At 43.7% G+C, this 20,383-nt stretch overlaps 1 protein-coding gene across 5 annotated transcripts; it reads left to right on the top strand.

The window, feature by feature from the left end:
• The first annotated feature begins 2,848 nt into the window (after positions 1–2,848).
• LOC115581049 (uncharacterized) lies at positions 2,849–19,701 on the top strand. Of its 5 annotated transcripts, none has more exons than XM_030415871.1 (5): positions 2,849–2,890; positions 8,702–8,802; positions 9,151–9,286; positions 13,557–14,713; positions 15,400–19,701. In XM_030415871.1, exons 4-5 carry the CDS (start codon positions 14,697–14,699, stop codon positions 19,043–19,045), a joined length of 3,663 nt encoding a protein of 1,220 aa, XP_030271731.1. In that variant the 5' UTR covers positions 2,849–2,890; positions 8,702–8,802; positions 9,151–9,286; positions 13,557–14,696; the 3' UTR covers positions 19,046–19,701. The 5 variants fall into 5 exon arrangements, with proteins under 5 accessions (XP_030271731.1, XP_030271732.1, XP_030271730.1 ...); XM_030415872.1 differs by having other exon boundaries at positions 15,396–19,701; XM_030415870.1 differs by having other exon boundaries at positions 13,557–17,965; positions 18,392–19,701.
• Positions 19,702–20,383: the final 682 nt, after the last annotated feature.

Below are 20,383 nucleotides of genomic sequence, written 5' to 3'. Positions count from 1 at the left end.
AAATGTTGCAGTCTAACTACGTAAGCTTGTTGCTAAATCTAGCTTGTTAGCTTGTATGCTAACTCCGGTGTTTAGCTTTGTCTTTATGGCTACTGCTTAGAAAAAGCGTATTTCAAGGCAGTTATAACATTAGTTTATAGAAGTGGCCGAATTGGTTTAGAGAAATAATGTTACTCATGCCTTATAAAGGCAGCATGACGTTGCAGCGGGTGACTAGCTATTATCTTCGTATACAGCGATGTGAGGAATATTGTTTGTTACTCGGGATGTCTACAGTGATCTGCATGAGGCACTCGTCATTGCAATTTAGTTGTATTGGTCAGGAAATGAACAATCAGGGCTTATGTTGTTGTTATTTTGAATGCGCCATCTTGATTATCTGGCGTCCTCTGTTACCATGGTTACAAGCCTGCTCATGCACAGCAAGCTCCTCTGTGGGGAGGGGCTTTGAAGGCAGAGCTTCAGCAGCAGAGAGGAAGAAGGAGGGACCTGGGAGCTGTATCATTCAAATCTTCTGACTAAGTCCACTTTTTTTCTCAAAACTCCAGACTGCAGCTTTAATTGTGGCCTTTTGGACATTTAGATTTTCACATTTTGATCATTTCAGACATTTTATAGATCAAATAATCAGTTAATCAAAAATCAGATAAATCAATAAAATTGATAGAACTGCGACCACCTAGTAGGTTGTCATCTATATATAGTAAATAGTCTGATACAGAGTTCATAAAACCAGGCAGTTTGTTAAAAGTTCTTTAAAATTTCATTAATGGATTTTTGGCAACAAATGATCAAAAAGACAAAAACAAGCTGACACATGTTTTCCTGCGTGATGACACATCCCGTAATATCGGCCAATTTGAATATTTTTTATGTTCTAAGTCCTATATTTTCTCCTCCATGAGAAGAATATTTGATTATCTGGCTGCCAGATATTCCACTGTATTTTTGTCTGCTGTTTGATGCTGTGTTGGTAACATACAGAGAATTTTTAACTAAAAGCAGCTTTCTACTACATCCAAAGGTCAGCAGGAGACAGAGTTATGGAGTGAATGTTGGTATTACAGCTATATTTGAGAAAGTAAGCTGTCTTTTAATGTAATAGTTATCATGTACCTGTGTGTCTATTCAGCCTGTCAGCCTGTCTTCAGACCTCCACTGTTAGTTGAGGTTGCTGCCCGTAAATACAGACCCAGACACCAGCTGGGGACCAGGCCTGGGCTCAGAGGAGAGCAGCTCCCCAGCCAGGAATTTCAGAGGGAGGCCGACAGGGCCATCAGCCGATAGACCAGCCCCTCCCAAACCGCTGAGTGAAAAGGCTGGAGGGAGAAGTGTAGCCGCTGTGGAGGTGGAAGAGGTGAAAAAATCATGTTAAGTCTAAGGCAGCAGTGGTCCACTGTGTAAATCAAATCAAATAAAATCAAATCAGTATTATTTGTATAGCCCAACATCACAATCACATTGCCTCAATGGGCTTTACAGTTTGTGCAGCAAGCAACATCCTCTCTCCTTAGACCCTCAATTTCGAGTAAGGAAAAACTGGCCATATCGGAAAAAAAATATGGAAAAATCCTCAGCAAGAGCCACAGAGGAGGGATCCCTCTCCCAGGACAGACAGACACGTTGCATGCACAGAACAGAACAACAAAATCACAATTTACAAATTGAGTAACTGATACAAGTAAATCATATAAAATATGGATCCAGAGCGGGCCGACGCATTGCTGAATGGTGCCCAAGATGTTAGTTCGTCATTTAGTTTGTTGGTTTTACGACAATACTACGTGATCAAATGACAACACAAGGTTTAAGCACTGACAACCGATTGAATTTATTACACATTAACTTTACCTTCAGTGCCAACACATCAACTGACAGTTCCATTGCTTTAATCTCTTATTGTTTAACTGCGGATTTATTTAGTTTAAGTGATTACACTTCAATTCTAAGTGCTGTATCGTAGGCAACTGGAATTGTTTCAGTTTCTTGAAGATATTTCACATCTCATCCAAGTGGCAGTTCAGAACTGAGGAAGCCTCACAAGTTCAATTTTAAAATATTTTGTCATTGTTAGCATGCAGTTTTTAGCTCAAGACACAGCTGTGCCATTAACAGTATTTGCATAACTAGTGCAGTGCCCGTAAGAAAAGTGTATTCCTATAAAAAAGTGGGAGGTTAAGTAGCTTTTTCATGGATGGCCAAATGAGGCTGTGTTTGAAGGTGGGGCGTCAGGGATATTTAGGTTTGTTGTGAAATCCGATATTCCAGGGTATAATTGGCCGTTTTTGACTATTTTTGATTTTGCCATTATATTTCACCTCAAAAACTATTTACTTGGTGTCATTATTTTCAGCACAACCTCACATATGTGACTGTACAGCAGAGGAGGCTCGTCCATAGAGGCAGAGGAGGTTGGTCCTCCTCTATTTTTGAGAGGTAACTGGTTGAAATAAATCATTACCAAATCTCAGTATCATTTATAAAATATTATATATATATTATATCATTAAAAAAGTTTCTTCTTTGGAAGAAAATCCAATTAAAACAGTTGAACAGCGACAGCTGCAGACGGAGGAGACAGAGCAGTCTGTGAGAGGAGCAGGGAGCAGGAAGGTGAGGCTAGAGGAGGACGGAGGGCTTCTGTCCTCCGTGGGAGGGATCTCCTTCCATTCACTCAGTGATGAATTAGCATATCCATCAAGTGTGCACTTAACAGGCTATTGTAAGGCTCATGGCTCATGACAGGCTGTAACATGGACATGTACATTATGAACACAAACACGAAAATGCTGGATTACGTTTCCGTCTCCGCCAGTGAGGGAGTAAGTGCACGCTCGACGGATTGACTATTTTGGTCTAGCTACCGGAAGACACGGATGTCAACAAACAGGTAAGTAGCTCCTTGCACAAACACACTGTTTTAACTACTTTTTTATTCAGTTTGAGTCATACACGCTACAGTGCTGTGTGCTAAGGTGTCTGCTGTTGTTGCATAACATTCGGTGTGAGATGTGGAGCATGTTAAGACGCTTAAAACCCAGTGTAAAGTTCTGACCCCATGCTGTTAGCTGTCAATGCTAAGTCTCCGTTCACGGAGCTCTGTAATGGTTGGACCAAATGTGTTTGCGTCTTCGGTGCTGGCAAGTCAAGGGTAGCTTGAGCAATGAAGCTGCATGTTTAAATCGACCGAAGTTCTCCTTTAAGTTTTTTGCGCTAAATTTCATAGTTATACATAATCACCATCAGTAAACTGGATGCTGTCTGACTCTGTCACTCGCGGGGACGGACGCTGTTTTCTGGGGGAAAGTTCCCTGAAGTCTCGGTCAGGAGGGTTGGCGGTCACGGTGATTTATTTTCGTCACAAACACTCAGTGAGTTAAAGTCTTTGCCGGTGACAAACGCTGTTTTCTGAGCAGAAATATGAGGAAGAGTCGGGAGGACAGGCGGAGGACGGACAGGAGGACAGACGCTTCTCCACATACAGCTGTGGTATTTGTTTTCCTCATATAAGTTGCCAAAGACAGTTACAGTTACTACGTTACTTTTGTTTGGTCATGTAATGTTGCTTTGTGGGACATTTCCCTGTGCAGTTATCAGACTGTCAGACCGACACGCCCTCGCTCTGCGCCTCCGGATTATCCGTTCACACTGGGACGGCTCACCAATAATGCGGCTCTGATACTACCGCCACATACCGCCGGTGGGACCCTCTGTCAGCGGGACGGAAAGGGTCGGCTGCGGCGGCGGCCACATTATGCCGGTGGCATTCGCTGTCGGCGGGAGGAGAGGACGCAAGCCGGGGACGGAGAGGGTCGGTTCGGCCCCAGTGACCAGCGCCAACAGACTCTGCAGAAATCCAGACATTACCTGGTGATAGTTGCTGAAACTATCAGGGGTAAAGTGGACACTGCAGAGACGGGTGTTGGTGGTGATGTTTAACTCCCCACAGTAACGTTAGCTCCTCTTGACAAAATCGATCTACCGTTTCCTTACGTTGTCATCCGAAGGAAACTTAAATTAGCTAACAGCGCCGTCACCCTGCACACTGTGGCATCCAGGAAAGATGCAGAGCGATGTGGAGGAGACATGACTGGTTAGCTGACTGGTTGGCTGGTTAGCTAGCTGCAAACTATTGTAAGCAATGCTATCCAAGACTGGAGAGCGAGTGGGAGAACTGCTGAAGCTGACACGCTGAACGTATTTATACCACTTCCGTTGCAGGGCCGGGTTTATGCAAATCATGGCCGAGTTTCGTAACGCAGCCATGATTTGCATGATTTCTGACCCGCCCATTAAATCCTGAACACAGAAATGTTGAAAAACAGTTTGTGAGCCTAACTCCAAAATTAAATTCTAAATGGTCGAATGGCTTTTACATGTTTTAAGTAAACACATTTATGACCTGTTTAATGTATTTAGAAGAAAATGGCTAATTTTGCTTTACACGGACTTTAAGTCATTGCAACAGTAATGTTTCATAGTATTTCTTGGCCTAATAGTCTTCTGGAGTTTAGTGTGTTTTCTTCACCCAATAGGGCTCTGTGATAAAAACACAGGGAACAATACACATTTACAATATTTATTTGACACCTCAAAAGAAACAAACTATGATGAAGCATGGACATACAGTGGCTTGCAAAAGTATTCACCCCCCTTGAACTTTTCCACATTTTGTCATGTTGCAACCACAAATGTAAATGCATTTTAATGGGGTTTTATGTGATAGACCAACACAAACTGGTGCATAATTGTGACGTGGAAGGAAAATGATCCACGGTTTTTAAACATTTTTAAAAATAAAAAACTGAAAAGTATGGTGTGCAAAAGTATTCACCCCCCTGAGTCAACACTTTGTAGAACCACCTTTCCCTGCAATGACAGCTGCAAGTCTTTCGGGGTAAGTCTCTACCAGCGATGCACATATAGAGACTGAAATATTTGCCCAGTCCTTCTTGCAAAATAGCTTAAGTTTAGTCTGATAGGATGGAGAGTGTCTGTGAACAGCAATTTTCAAGTCTTGCCAAAGATTCTCACTTGGATTTAGGTCTGGACTTTGACTTTGACTAACACATGAATATTCTTTGATCTAAACCATTCCATTGTAGCTCTGGCTATATGTTTAGGCTCGTTGTCCTGCTGGAAGGTGACACTCCGCCCCAGTCTCAAGTCTTTTGCAGACTCTAACAGGTTTTCTTCCAAGATTGTCCTGTATTTGGCTCCATCCATCTTCCCATCCCATGGGGTGAAGAGTGCTCTGCGAGATGTTCAAAGCTTGGGATATTTTTTCATATCCTTACCATGCTTTAAACTTCTCCACAACTTTATCCCTGACCTGTCCGGTGTGTTCCTTGGGCTTCATGATGCTGTTTGTTCAACAATGTTCTCTAGCAAACCTCTGAGGCCTTCACAGATCAGCTGTATTTCCACTGAGATTAGATTACACACAGGTGGACTCCATTTACTAATTAGGTGACTTCTGAAGGCAATTGGTTGCACTGGATTTTATTTAAGTGTATCAGAGTAAAGTGGGGTGAATACTTTTGCACACCACACTTTTCAGTTTTCTATTTTTAAAAATGTTTGAAAACGTTGTATCACTTTACTTCCACTTCACAATTATGCACCACTTTGTGTTGGTCTATCACATGAAATCCCATTAAAATAAATTACGTTTGTGGTTGTAACGTGACAAAATGTGGAAAAGTTCAAGGGGGGTGAATACTTTTGCAAGCCACTGTATATGTTTCCAACTGAGCATTGCACTTAAAAAGGCATTTTAAAGAAAAGCATTTTTAAAAATGAAAATAGAATAAAAAATCCCAAATGCTTAGCCTGGTGGGGGGTCAACTTAAACCTGGCGGAAACCCTGATATGTTGTTTTATTTGCGGACCCACTACTGCTATAACAAAATAATTTCCCAGTCTGGGATCATTAAAGTAATTCTATCTATCTATCTGATATGCAATGCTAACCCCACTTTTAATTTTACTGGCTAGCTTAAAAAAGCTTTTCCCGCAAGACTTAGCTAGGCTAGCTCCTCAGCCTAGGCTTAAATATGTGATAGGCATCTCTACCTAATAATAGCACTTCCAGGCTACATACACTAGTATTTAGTAATGCAAAATTGGTAACTTAATAGACAGCTTGCTATATTAGCTACCTACCTCACACAGCAGTAGGATGCCGGGTTGCACCTCAGTCAGTATGAAGTCCCCACTGACATGTGACCATTTGAGAGAGAGTGTGTCTAAAACTGAATACTTAAAGGGATAGTTCGGGTTTTTTGAAGTGGGGTCATATAAAGTAAATATCTATAGTCGATCTGTTTCCTACCGTAATCACCGATCAGCGCAGCCTCAGTTTGGAGAAGTAGAGAGCTGCTCCAGCCCAGACGCTCAGCTTTGTACTGCAGTGAACGGCGTCCAGCGAAAAAGCGAAATTAACCACCTAAAACAAGGTTCACCTAAAAAGTTTTACATCAGATCAAGTGTACGTTGTATAGGTAAAATTCATACCGCTTTGCATCGCCGTCAGACCGCGCTTTCTTTTGGCACTACATTTTTTCAACTGCAGAACTCCCGTATCCCCACGCATGAGCGCTAATGCGGAAGGATACGGAGAGTTAAGTATTGTTTTTATCGAAAGTAAACCTCTCGTCCAGCAGCTGGGCCTCGCGCTGTATTCTGCCGCTCGCAGATCAGCTGTTGCCCAGTTACGCTAGTGCGTAGGGATACGGGGGTTCTGCGGTTGAGAAAATGTAGTGCCAAAAGAAAGCGCGGTCTGACGGCGATGGAAAGCGGTGTTAATTTTGCTTTTTCGCTGGACCCCGTTCACTGCAGTACAAAGCTGAGCGTCTGGGCTGGAGCGGCTCTCTACTTCTCCAAACTGAGGCTGCGCTGATCGGTGATTACGGTAGGGAACAGATCGACTATGGATCCATACTTTATATGACCCCACTTCAAAAAACCCGAACTATCCCTTTAAATGCATGGAATGGACTTATTTTAACAACAGGAATGTGTTAAAACTTAAGTTACCATCTATCTAGCTGCTATTAATTTATTCCATCATTTACTAAGTACAATGAATCTAACTGACCTAGTCTAAATTGTAAATTGAAAATACAATCTAGAAAGTTTATTAGCCCATCAGTCGTTTAAATAAAAGAAATAAATAAATAAAAAACAGAAAATATGGGCTAATGGCCATACAAAGTGTATTGAACATAAACAGGGTTTAACTTGTTGAGACCATAAAATGACTCTGGGAAAGCTTGCATGCCTTAATTGGAATCAATATTCTCCATCCAATGGCAGCAGTTTGGTGTGTTTTTCCACCCAAGAGAGCACTTGTGTTTTACCAACCAAGAGGGCACTTAAGCACCCGTTTATACCACCCAAGACTAGAGGGCAGGTTATCATGTTTTGCCAACCGGGAGTGCGCTTAAACTTGTTTTAACCACCCAAGAAAGGCAATTAAGTGTTTTATTTTCACCTAAGAGGGCCCTTTTGCCACCCAAGTGGACGGTTTATCATGTTTTAACCAGCCAAGAGGGCAGTTTAGTGTTCGTTCCACCTTAGAGGACAGTTTAGTGTGTTTTGCCAACCAGGAGGGCACTTTAGCACGCGTTTTTGCCTCCCAAGAGGGCACTTTAGTGTTCGTTCCACCCAAGAGGACAGTTAAGTGTGTTTTGCCAACCAGGAGGGCACTTTAGCATGCGTTTTTGCCTCCCAAGAGGGCACCTTAGTTGACGTTTTTGCCTCCTAAGAGGGCACTTTAGCATGCGTTTTTGCCTCCCAAGAGGGAATTTTAGCGCGTGTTTTTGCCACCCAAGCGGGCACTTTATCACGCGTTTTTGCCTCCCAAGAGGGCACTTTAGCGCACGTTTTTGCCACCCAAGAGGGCAGTTTATCATGTTTTAACCAGCCAAGGGGGCAGTTTAGTGTGTTTTTTCCACCCAAGAGGGCAGTTTAGCACGCGTTTTGGCTCCCAAGAGGGCACTTTCGCGTGCGTTTTTGCCTCCCAAGAGGGCACTTTAGCACGCATTTTTGCCTCCCAAGAGGGCACTTTAGCGCACGTTTTTGCCACCCAAGAGGGCAGTTTATCATGTTTTAACCAGCCAAGGGGGCAGTTTAGTGTGTTTTTTCCACCCAAGAGGGCAGTTTAGCACGCGTTTTGGCTCCCAGCATTTTTAAGCTAACGTTACTTCAAAGCTTCCGATTCCCGCCCGAAATTACGCTGCTAGTGGGTAACTGTGCACGATACACACTTGCTAGCAGAGAAAACGAAATACAGTCCGAGCAAAACGCTGGAACGTCGTGCCCATACTCAGTTGTCGCCATCAACGGGAGCCACGAATGCTATGCTGCAAGCTGCCACGGTGAGAACAGAAGCTCAGCACGTGTCTGAGTGGCGGTTAGCACCGCGGCAGGTCCACATGAGGCTAGCCCTACTCCCACTCATCGTGGCAAAGCCTTCCAGGCCCCTGTTGCCAGCGACGGCCGGGTATGGGTCCGACGCTCCAGCGCGTCACTCGGACTGAATTTCCTTTTCTTAGTTGATAGGTGTGCCCGCCATTTCTCCCGGCTTGACGGTGTCCAGTTGCAGAAAAGAAATAAATCGTGGACAAAGCCTGACTTTGCACTGCATTAAGTACTGTGTGTCCACTAACATTACACTAATTGTATGTTTGTGTTGTAGTTGTGGAAGGTCTGCAGCAATGCTGTTCAAAGTACAATACAAAGGAAAGAAGAAGTACATCAAACTAAATGGAGCCTCACACTCGGAATTTCTCAAGGAGGGTAAGTTAATGTCTCTGCTTCTTGTAGCCTAAACGATAGGTAGATTGTGTCCTTGGGCAATGAACAGCCATTCCTAACTCTAAGAGATATACTTGCAGCTGGCCACAGTAAGGGTTTCAAAGACATATTTTTCTTTCACTCTAATCATTTTTCTCAATACCGGAAACAACTCTGGAAGCTGCTTTCTTTTCTTTTCGGTACCATGCTAGTCTACAGTGCTGTGGCCCATTAAGATAGAAAAACTAAAAACTTTTTTCCCACTTTGTCCTGTGTCTGTGTGGTAGTAATATGAACAATAATGCACCCCAAGCTTAATTAAAACATTTTTTTTCTGTTTTCAAAATGAAGTTCAGTATACCCACTGAAAAAGATACATATGTGCTGGATGACACTGGAACAGAGGTCGATGAAGAGGTCTTCAGTGACATTCTGGAGGAAAAAAACGACATCCTGTGGACAATTGTTGACACTCTTTCAGTCACTGGTAAGTGGTCATTTGATCAAATTGTACTTTGCGAGGTTACAGTATTATCGTGTAACCATTGAAATGGACTTTACAAAACAAAAATGATTAGTTCTCACCAATATCCTGTTTAAATTTAATTTGTTTAGTTTGGCAGAATTTGCTTTTCATTGTTTTCAGAACCGATCCATTTACCTATTATTACATGAAACAGGTCGACTGATAAGAATACTGACCTGAGCACTCAGTTACCGACTAGTAGACTATCTGTCATGGACTAAATTGCTTAAATGTGGCCATATTAACCACAAAAACTGATTGTAGCCTATTACTGGTATTAAAAAACAAAAACAGATGCACAGTTTTACCATCCCATGCTCTCACCTACTCTCAATTGAAACTGTGGGTCAATTAATGAAATCATTAGTAAAAAATGTTTTTGAAAATGATGTGCTCCCTCTTTTCAGACTCTCCTGCATCTTCATGCACAGACACCTTTTCACTATCATCACGCTCATCAGAGTGTGATACTTTTCTGATGTCTCCAAAAAGACAGCACATTGATGACATTTTTCTAGAGTTGTCACGATACCAAAATGAGTAACCACGATACTATACCAGACAAAGTATCACGGTTCCGGGTATTATCGCGATACTGCAGCCTTTTTTTATTATTATTATTTTTATGAACTGCAATGTATTTGTACAAGTTATAAATACTTATTAATTACTTATAATGTTGTTTGGGGCATGATAAACATAATACTGGTGAAGTACGAATTCGACTGAAACAAATATTTTTATGAATAACATTTATTAAAAAGTTAAAATTGAAAAAAACAAAAAAACAAACAGATCCACTGGCCTTTTCTCTGTGTGTTTGTGTGTCTAGTCAAACTTTGAGGTATTTAACTTAAAGCACAGAACTTATGCAAAGGCATATCAAAGGCTACTTCATTAAACTGTAGCTCAATTCTATACATAATAACTTAACAAAATACTGAACAGTATATTCTGAACAATATATAGAATACAATATAGGCAGAGTCTACATTACTCCTGTGACCTCTTCTTAATTTCACGCAGGTTTTTGGAAATGAAAACAAGCATGTTTAATCTTTCTGGATCTAATCTGCCCCGTCTGGGGGTACGGATCCCTCCAGCAGTGCTGAACACCTGTTCAGAGGCACAGCTGGATGCTGAAATGCACAAGTATTTTTGTGCACATTGGGAGAGGAGTGGCAGAGTCCCAGAATTTAATTTCCACCACTCAAGAGGGTTGTTTTCTCTGCTGATCTCTGTCATTCTGGCATAGACATCAAGCTCATTTTGGATTTGCTGTGTATTGATCATCCTTTCCCCAGATCCGGGGGAGCAGGGGGGGGCACTGACCTCTCCTTTCTTTTTTGTTTTGATGCTTGCGAGGAGCCTTTGCATGTCTGTTCTTGGCCGCTTCTCTGGTGAATCTACCTCAACTTCAGCCTCAGACTCAGTGTGTTGCAGAGTCTCCTGCTCCTCGATGTCCTTGATGAGACATTCTTTCACCTCAGGTGTCATCACCACAAAGGTGTCTTTGAAACGAGGATCAAGATATGTGGCACAGTTAAGAATAGTCTGTAAATCCTTGTCTGTGTATCTTTTGTTGAGATCCTCTAGAACTTTCTCCTTCATTTCACGGCACAGGGGGGCATCATCTTCAGATGCAGCAAGGCAAGAGGATATGTCCCACATGACCACTTGAACTGCAGAGATTGTGGGGAGTTTCTCTCCACTGATAACATCTGAACCGTCACAGTGGTCCAAGCACCTCCTTCACTGTTTCAAGTGTGGTGATGTCACTGTCCCTAGGCATGAGATGCCATTTCTTCTTCTCGGTGGCCAGGGCAGCACTAACAGCCTGCTGCTGCTCCAAGAACCTCTCTACCATGTCATAACCAGAGCTCCAGCGTGTTGGTGTATCATGAAGCAGCTTTTTCTGAGGTAGACCCAAGTCTGTCTGTTTTTCTAGCAGTAGCCTGGACATCTTTGGTGACCTGGAAAAAGCAGAGACTAGTGTTGCACGGTAAACCGATACTAGAAAGGTACCGCGGTACCCAGCCGTTAAGAACAATACTTTTTCACATTTTATTAGTAGCGGTACTTTATGACCTTTGTGTGACAGCGGGGCAGCATGTCTGTGTGCAGCTTCTCTCTGCTTCCTCACTAGCCGTTTTTAAACAGCCTCTCTGCATTATCTCTGGAGCGGTGGTTTGGCAATTCTCCGCCGATGGTGATTCACACAGAGCGAAGCATCTCCGCCTTCAAGTGTTTAATTCACACAGAAAGCCGGCGCTGCGGCTCCTAAAGAGGCGTGACGGTACACGTCATGTTGATGACGTTGGTGTTTCCCCAGGTGTTCCCCCTTTAATCCAAAATCCGCGACAGTTTATAATCATATGAATGCTGTTATAATGTGTAGTGATTGAGATCCTGACCCACCTGGAAAGTGACGGAGTTAAGTTTTTCGCGCTAAATTACATAATTATACATAATCACCATCAGTAAACAGGACGCTGTCTGACTCTGTCACTCGCGGGGACGGAGGCTGTTTTCTGGGGGAAAGTTCGGTGAAGTCTCGGTCCGGAGGGCTGACGGTCGCGGTGATTTATTTTCATCACAAACACTCGGTGAGTTAAGGTTTTTTGCCGGTGACAGATGCTGTTTTTCGGGCAGAAATGTGACGAAGAGTCGGTAGGACAGACAGGAGGGCAGACGCTTCTCCACGTAGAGCTGTGTTATTTGTTTTCCTCATATAAGTTGCCAACGACAGTTACAGTTACTACGTTACTTTTGTTCGGTCCTGTAACGTTGCTTTGTGGCACATATTTCTCTGTATTTAGTTGAGTGAAGGACCTGTGCAGTTATCAGACTGTCAGACCGACATGCCCTCGCTCCGCGCCTCCGGATAATCAGTTCACACTGGGACGGCTCACCACCCTGATACTACCTCCAGAGGCGGATCAGCGCCGGAGCGAAATTTCCCCCCCTCTCCGCATCTGAAACTTCCACACAGAGGCGGGTGCAGAGAATTGGCGCAGGATCCCCGCATGCAACCGGCAGTGTGAAAGAGGCTACTGTCTGCAGACAGAGTGGGCGTGGTTTCACGGTGACAGACAGTCACAGAGCAGAGCGAGACGGACGTGTTGGCTCTCTTGGTCATTACGGATTTAAAGGGTCGTTTACAGATGGGCTTTGTGGTGTCCATGGGCTTGCCCTTACTGTCGGCAACGTTAGTGAAATATTCCCATATTTCTCTCCGTGCGTCTGCTTTTTCAACAAGCCTAGGACAATCGGCAGGAGCACTCATGCCACTTTCAGCTGACAGACATGCGGACTTGTTCAAAGAGTTCAAAGAGCTGCAGGTTAGCAATAGATAACATAAATATCCCCCGGATGGAAGTCAAGCGAACTATTTTCACCATCAGAGTTGCACGAGGCAGTCAGGGGTAAAGCTAACTGTTTAACAGTCCGATGTGGTTCCACACATCTCTGTATGCAAACATAACGTTCACACTGGTAACATGAACTTCACCATAACATGCGCTGGTGTTCACAAGTATGCTGATCAACAACACCACTTATAAATGATCGTTTTTAAGTCAATCAGTACTAGTAATATAATCATAGCATGTACATTTTTGTCAATAATTTATAATATATATTATTAGAATATGGTGTGATTAGAGCACCTCCACCAGGTCTGGGTCATTTGTGTTGTACTTTAGTGCACTAATGTAGTTTGCAGGCTAATAATCCAGGGTTTGAACTTTGAAATTAAATGACATGACATGAAATGCAAATTGCAAATTTCCCCTTTGTGGGACGAATAAAGTATTATCTTACTATATGAATTGCCAGACTTACAGTTTATGTCATTTATGTTCGTTATTTTTATGCTGAATAAAATTGTAGTTAATGTGCTGTTAATTTTTTTCTGCTACAAGCACTGAGATTTTAATGGAAAATCAGGTTATTTAATAATCTCTGAAAGCAAACAAGATAAATTATCAAAACAAGAAGACACTTGTCTTCTTGGATACAGAAGCTCAGCAGCTTTTACAAATTTATATTTTTATTTTGACTTTTGAAGTGTTTTAATTAATAAAAAGAAATAAATCATTTTAAGTTCCACATTCTGTTATCTGATATTTTATTCCATTACTTTTGATGATTGTTACGTGCCAGAAAGGGCCCGTGTGTGTTGTGTTTTCCCTCCTGTTTTCCTCCTCCCCCTCCCTTCCTGTGTTTTCAGGTGATCAACCTGAATGATTTCAGCCTGTGAGCTTGGAGATGGCCTATCTGCACTCGGAGCCGGGAATAAAAGGGCCGGCTATCAGAGTTCACGAGCTCTCTTTCCCTTGCTGTGTGCCCGGCCTGCCTGACATGTGTGTGTGTGTGTGTGTGTGTGTGTGTATGTGTGTATGTGTATCTGTCTGTCTGTCTGTCTGTCTGAGCAGACATAGAAGGACTTAGAGGTATGTGGTGGGAATTGTGGGCTGATAGGTGAGTTGGGGGTACCCTATACATTTTCCTACACCTTAGTTATTTCCATGTCTAGAGACACTAGGATATTGGTTGGTGCCACCCGTGTATGTTTCTGAGAAGCTTTTCTTTAGATAAGATAGTTAGGCTTTTGTTTGTTTTTGGTTCTTTCAGATAGCGTCTAGTGAGGCCATGTTTTGTTATAATTCTTTTCTTTTATTTGGCCCAACCACCATGCTCACATTTCCCCCACATTTTGTGTGCCTCTTCTGATTTTCTGTTGACTAAAAATAAATTGTTACTGTCACTCCAACTTTGACTCATCAATCTTTGGTTGTCGTGTCATTCCACGTACTGTGGACGTAACACAATTGGGGGCTCGTCCGGGATATTTTTTCCTGAGCCAAGACAATCATCGTTAATAAGTTATTTGTTGTAGTGTCATCAAAAGTACAAATGAGTTTCCATCTGCAAGACTTTATTGACCATCCTTCTTTTGAAAAGGTTGATTCATGCCGCAAGGAGGATTTGCTGTGTATTGCAGCACATTTCAACATTTCAATACAAAAACATGGGGTCAAAAGGGATATCAAGAAGAAAATATTAGAAAAATTAATTGAGTTAAAGGTCCTTGTTGCCCCTTCCCAGCCTAGGGCTGAGGGTTCTGTTGATAATGATGACCTGTTTGCTGTACCAAGTGTTCCCCCTATTCTAGATGGCAAGGAGGAACAGGCTGTACAGGCTACGCCTCAAGGAAAGGGAGCTGAACATGACGCTCCTCCTACTTTGCCTCGTTTTGAGCCTTTCTCCCCAGAATCACATGGATCCAGTGTGGATGCTAGGCTAAAGGTTCGTCTGGCTCGCCTCCAATTAGAGGCTCAGGAAAAGGAGAGAGGCCGCAAAGCAGAGTATGATCTACGACTACAGGTACGCAGGTTGGAGATAGAGGCTGACAAAGAGGTTCAATTAAAGAAGCTTGAAGTAGAAGCCATGAGAATTTCTTCTGTGCAAACTTTGCCATATACATCTGAGAGACCAGCCCCCTCTCCTACCGTCCTTGAAAAACAAGGTTTTGATGTCAGCAAAAGTATTGCTCTAGTACCAACATTTCGGGAGTCAGAGGTTGACTCATACTTCAGTGCGTTTGAGAAAATTGCGACAGCACTTAACTGGCCAAAGGACATGTGGCCTATTCTACTACAGTGCAAACTAGTAGGCAAGGCACAGGAGGTTGTGTCCTCTCTCTCACTAGAAGCAAGTTTGAAGTATGCGATTGTTAAAGAGTCAATATTGCGTGCCTATGAGCTGGTGCCAGAGGCATACAGGCAGAAGTTCAGGAACCATAAAAGGGCCAATGGACAAACTTTTGTAGAGTTTGCACGAGAAAAGGGCGTTCTCTTTGACAAATGGTGTTCCGCTAATGAGGTCAAGAATAGTTTTGAGTCCCTTCGTCAGCTGTTGCTATTAGAGGATTTTAAGGGTGCTTTACCTGAGCGAATGGTGATGTTCTTAAATGATCAGAAGGTCACTTCACTGCCTAAAGCGGCTGTCTTGGCTGACGAGTTTGTCCTGACTCATAAGAGTGTGTTTGTGTCTTCCTCCCGACCAGATAGAGCTTCAGCACCACGCCCAGTGAGGCCTGATCCTGGCTACCCCTCCCTCGAAAAAGTCAAGGGGCCTCCATCACCTCCCCGTGTGGATCGGGAATGCTTTTACTGTCATAGGAGGGGTCATGTGGTTGCCGATTGTCTCACTCTGAAGCGTAAACAGCAGCACCAACCGAGCTTACAACAACCGAAAGGCATGGGTCTCATTAAAGGTGCATCACTGCTAGGTCTTGATATGACACAACCGGACGATGTTGGACCTGATCCCTGCTTCAAACCCTTCATTATTGAAGGTTTTGTTTCGCTAACTGAGGATTCGCAAGATCATCAGCCAGTGAAGATCCTCAGAGACACGGGAGGCTCTCAAACTATCATTAGGGAGGGCATCTTGCCTTTATCACCAAAATCGTCATGTAACTCCAGTGCAATTGTTCAGGGGATTGGAATGAGTCTTATATCTGCTCCTATGCATAATGTTTATCTTCAGTCCCCCCTAGTCAGTGGATCCTTTAAAGTTGCTGTTCTACCTGTGTTGCCCATCAAAGGGGTTGATTTCATCCTGAGTAATGACCTAGCCGGGGGCAAAGTTATGCCAGTCCCAGAGGTACTAGATGCCCCTGATTTGAGCTCAGAGTCTGACAAAACATCTCAAACATTGTCTGTCTTTCCTGCTTGTGTGGTTACAAGGGCCCAAGCAAAAAAGTATGGTATAGATTTGTCTGTCTCTTTTCTGGTCACACAGCCATTTCCAGATACTGTTATGACTAGGTCCAAGACTCAGCCTGAGGTCCAAGATGCTGATGCTGTGTCAACCCTCTCCCGTCAGGAGGCTGTAAACTTGCCGGCCACTCGGAAGGAATTCATTGAAGCCCAACAAGGTGATGCTACACTCACAAAATGTCACTCCTCTCTTCTTAGCCAGGAGGAAGCCAAGAAGAAGAAAATGGCCTACATCCTTGATGACGGCCTGTTGATGCGTCGCTGGACTAGTGATGCCACGGAGGATGCAGACTGTAGTGCGACTTACCAGGTTGTTGTGCCAACAGCTTTTCGCCCTCATGTGCTAAACTTAGCCCATGACCACCCATGGTCTGGACACATGGGGGTCACAAAAACTTATGACAGGGTCCTCAAACATTTCTTTTGGCCAGGACTCAAAGCTGATGTTGTTGATCATTGTCGTACCTGTCATGTGTGTCAAGTAGCTGGAAAACCAAATCAAGTTATTCCCCCTGCTCCCCTCTGTCCCATTCCTGTCATGGGAGAACCTTTTGAGAGAGTGATAGTGGACTGTGTGGGGCCGATGCCGAAGACTAAAGGTGGAAATCAGTTCCTACTAACAATCATGTGTGCTTCCACTAGGTTTCCAGAGGCAATCCCACTACGAAGAATTACAGCTCCGGTCATCTCCAAGGCCCTGTTAAAATTCTTCTCAGTGTTTGGTCTGCCAAAAGTGATCCAGACTGATCAAGGCACCAATTTCAAGTCAAAAGTGTTTGCACAAGTCCTGAAAACATTAAGCATTAAACATGTAACATCTAGTCCCTACCACCCTGAAAGTCAGGGGGCGTTAGAGAGGTTTCATCAGACAATGAAAGCAATGTTGCGCAAATTCTGCTTTGACTCACAGAAGGATTGGGATGATGGAGTTCCATTTGTTTTGTTTGCTGCCCGTGAAGCTGTGCAGGAGTCGCTAGGTTTCAGTCCCATGAACCTAGTGTTTGGACACCAGGTTAGGGGCCCTTTGAAAGTTCTTAAAGAACAACTGGTCACACTAGAGACGAAGGTCAAGAGCATACCAGAGTATGTCGCCAAACTTAGGGACCACCTCCAACAGGCCTGCTCCTTGGCTAAGGATGCTCTGACTTCTTCCCAGGTGAGAATGAAGAAATACTACGATAAGAGAGCTGTTGCCCACGTGTTTCACCCCGGTGACAAGGTTTTGATTCTTTCTCCCATACCTGGTTCTGCACTCTCTACTAAATTTTGTGGTCCTTACACTGTAGAGAGGAAGATCAATGAAACAAATTATGTCATCCGAACCCCTGACCGCAGGCGGCGGACCCGAGCCTGTCATGTCAACATGATGAAGCCATACCTCTCCCGTGAAGATGGAGACATGTCATCTGCAGCCCATGATGTGGTCTCACCTATGGCTTTGACTTCAAAGGTGAGCTCTGATGAGGATGAGCTGGTGATGCGGAATGCTACAACACAGGGGGCTAGGTTAAGTAATTCTCAGGTACTGTCTGATTTGCCCCACTACTTGTCTCATCTTCCTGATGCCCAGCGTAATGATGTTGAGAACCTCATCTGTGACTTTCAGTGTCTGTTTAGCGACATTCCCTCACAAACTTCTGTCATAACTCATGACATTGTCTTGACCAAACCTTTCCCAATAAAGCAGCATGCATATCGGGTAAACCCTGCCAAGAGGGAGATCATGAGGAAGGAGACTGATTACCTTGTGATGAACGGGTTTGCGGTTCCAAGTTCTAGTCCTTGGAGCTCCCCTTGTCTTCTGGATACAAAGTCTGACGGGAGTCCAAGATTCTGCACTGACTTCCGCAAGGTAAATGCTGTGACTGTACCAGATGCACACCCTTTACCCCTTATTGATGACTGCATCGATGAGATTGGTCCTGCCTTGCATGTCAGTAAACTGGACATGTTGAAAGGATACTGGCAGGTTCCTTTAACACCACGTGCATCTGACATTTCCGCTTTTGTGACTCCTGATAGCTTCCTCCAGTATACAGTCATGCCCTTTGGGATGTGTAATGCTCCGGCTACCTTCCAGAGGCTAGTTAATAAGGTACTGGGAGATGTTTCGAACTGCAGAGCTTATCTTGATGACATTATTGTGTATTCTGATGACTGGGCTAGTCATATGACTACATTAAGAGAAGTGTTCAAACGCCTATCCACTGCCTCCCTGACTCTAAATCTTGGAAAATGTGAGTTTGGAAAAGGTACTGTCCTCTATCTTGGTCAGCAGGTCGGTCAAGGGCAGGTGTGTCCCGCAGATGTGAAGATCACGGCCATCGCTGCATTCCCTGTTCCAACCACCAGGAGAGAGCTGCGCCGTTTTCTCGGGATGGCTGGGTACTATCGTCGGTTCTGCAAAAACTTCTCCTCAGTATCGGCTCCGTTAACTGCATTGACCAGTCCCTCAAAACCCTTTGTTTGGACACCCGAGTGTCAACAGTCTTTTGAAAGCCTTAAAGGTATTCTGTGTTGCAATCCTGTTCTGTCTGCCCCAGATTTCTCCTTACCTTTCAAGCTTGAAGTTGATGCAAGTGCAGTTGGAGCTGGAGCTGTGCTTCTGCAAGAAGATGACCAGGGCATCGATCATCCTGTGAGTTACTTTTCGCGAAAGTTTAACAAACAACAACTTAAGTACTCCACTATTGAAAAGGAAGCTCTTGCACTGTTGTTCAGCCTCCAACATTTTGAGGTTTACCTTGGGTCGAGTGTCAAGCCTATTAAGGTCTTCACAGACCATAACCCCCTGGTGTTTCTGTCCAGGATGTACAACCACAACCAACGTCTTATGCGCTGGTCTCTCATTATTCAGAACTACAACCTCGAAATTTACCATAAAAGAGGATCAGAAAATGTTCTTGCTGATGCTTTGTCGCGTGCTGTATAGTCGTGAGTGATTGAGCTGAAAGGAGGAGTCCAAACATTATGTTTGGACTCCTAAGGGTAGGGGTGTTACGTGCCAGAAAGGGCCCGTGTGTGTTGTGTTTTCCCTCCTGTTTTCCTCCTCCCCCTCCCTTCCTGTGTTTTCAGGTGATCAACCTGAATGATTTCAGCCTGTGAGCTTGGAGATGGCCTATCTGCACTCGGAGCCGGGAATAAAAGGGCCGGCTATCAGAGTTCACGAGCTCTCTTTCCCTTGCTGTGTGCCCGGCCTGCCTGGAATGTGTGTGTGTGTGTATGTGTATCTGTCTGTCTGTCTGAGCAGACATAGAAGGACTTAGAGGTATGTGGTGGGAATTGTGGGCTGATAGGTGAGTTGGGGGTACCCTATACATTTTCCTACACCTTAGTTATTTCCATGTCTAGAGACACTAGGATATTGGTTGGTGCCACCCGTGTATGTTTCTGAGAAGCTTTTCTTTAGATAAGATAGTTAGGCTTTTGTTTGTTTTTGGTTCTTTCAGATAGCGTCTAGTGAGGCCATGTTTTGTTATAATTCTTTTCTTTTATTTGGCCAAACCACCATGCTCACATTTCCCCCACATTTTGTGTGCCTCTTCTGATTTTCTGTTGACTAAAAATAAATCGTTACTGTCACTCCAACTTTGACTCATCAATCTTTGGTTGTCGTGTCATTCCACGTACTGTGGACGTAACAATGATGTTCTAGTTTTCCGCCGTGGTATCGTTTCAGTATTGGTATCGAGATATTTTAGGCAGGTATCGTACCGAAGTCATAATTTTGGTATCGTGACAACACTAACAGAGACAGTTTTCCGTAGTCTGGATAAGGCGGGTGACACCCTGTCGATAGCCAGTGCTTTGTCAGTGGCCAAATCGAGATTATGTCCAAAACATGGTATCCAGGTGTATCTTTGTGAAAAGGCTTTTATGTTGTTTGATGCATTATCAGTAGTGACAGCTGACATCTTGTTTTTGTCCATATTCCAGTCTTCCATCGTTTCATCCAGGGCTTCCAGTAGGTTTTCAGCCTTGTGGTCACTGTTCATCTCAGAGCACCCCAAGCACCAAGCATCCATCTCCCAGCTCTCTGTTATCATCTGCACAGTGATGGTCATGTAGGCATCCATAGCCCTGCTGGTCCACAGATCAGTAGTACAGGAGAAGTACTTGTTGGGTCCTGACAGTATGGAGTAAGATCGCTGTCAAAAAGACGTGTGCATGATTCTATCATTCGTATTCGTAATGTTAAACATTTATATGCAAATAAAATTGTTGTACACAAAATTCTACTGGCATATACACAAGTCTGAGAAATTGTTTG

The sequence above is a fragment of the Sparus aurata genome, chromosome 5, assembly GCF_900880675.1.
Source record: "Sparus aurata chromosome 5, fSpaAur1.1, whole genome shotgun sequence".
NCBI classification, from domain to species: Eukaryota; Metazoa; Chordata; class Actinopteri; order Spariformes; family Sparidae; genus Sparus; species Sparus aurata.
The sequence above is the reverse complement of the archived record's forward strand: the minus strand, read 5'-3'. Positions and strand labels throughout refer to the sequence as shown.

Excerpts from the sequence above, each read along its gene's own strand:
- LOC115581049 (XM_030415867.1), top strand. The coding sequence starts at position 14,243 with ATGAGTTTCCATCTGCAAGACTTTATTGACCATCCTTCTTTTGAAAAG.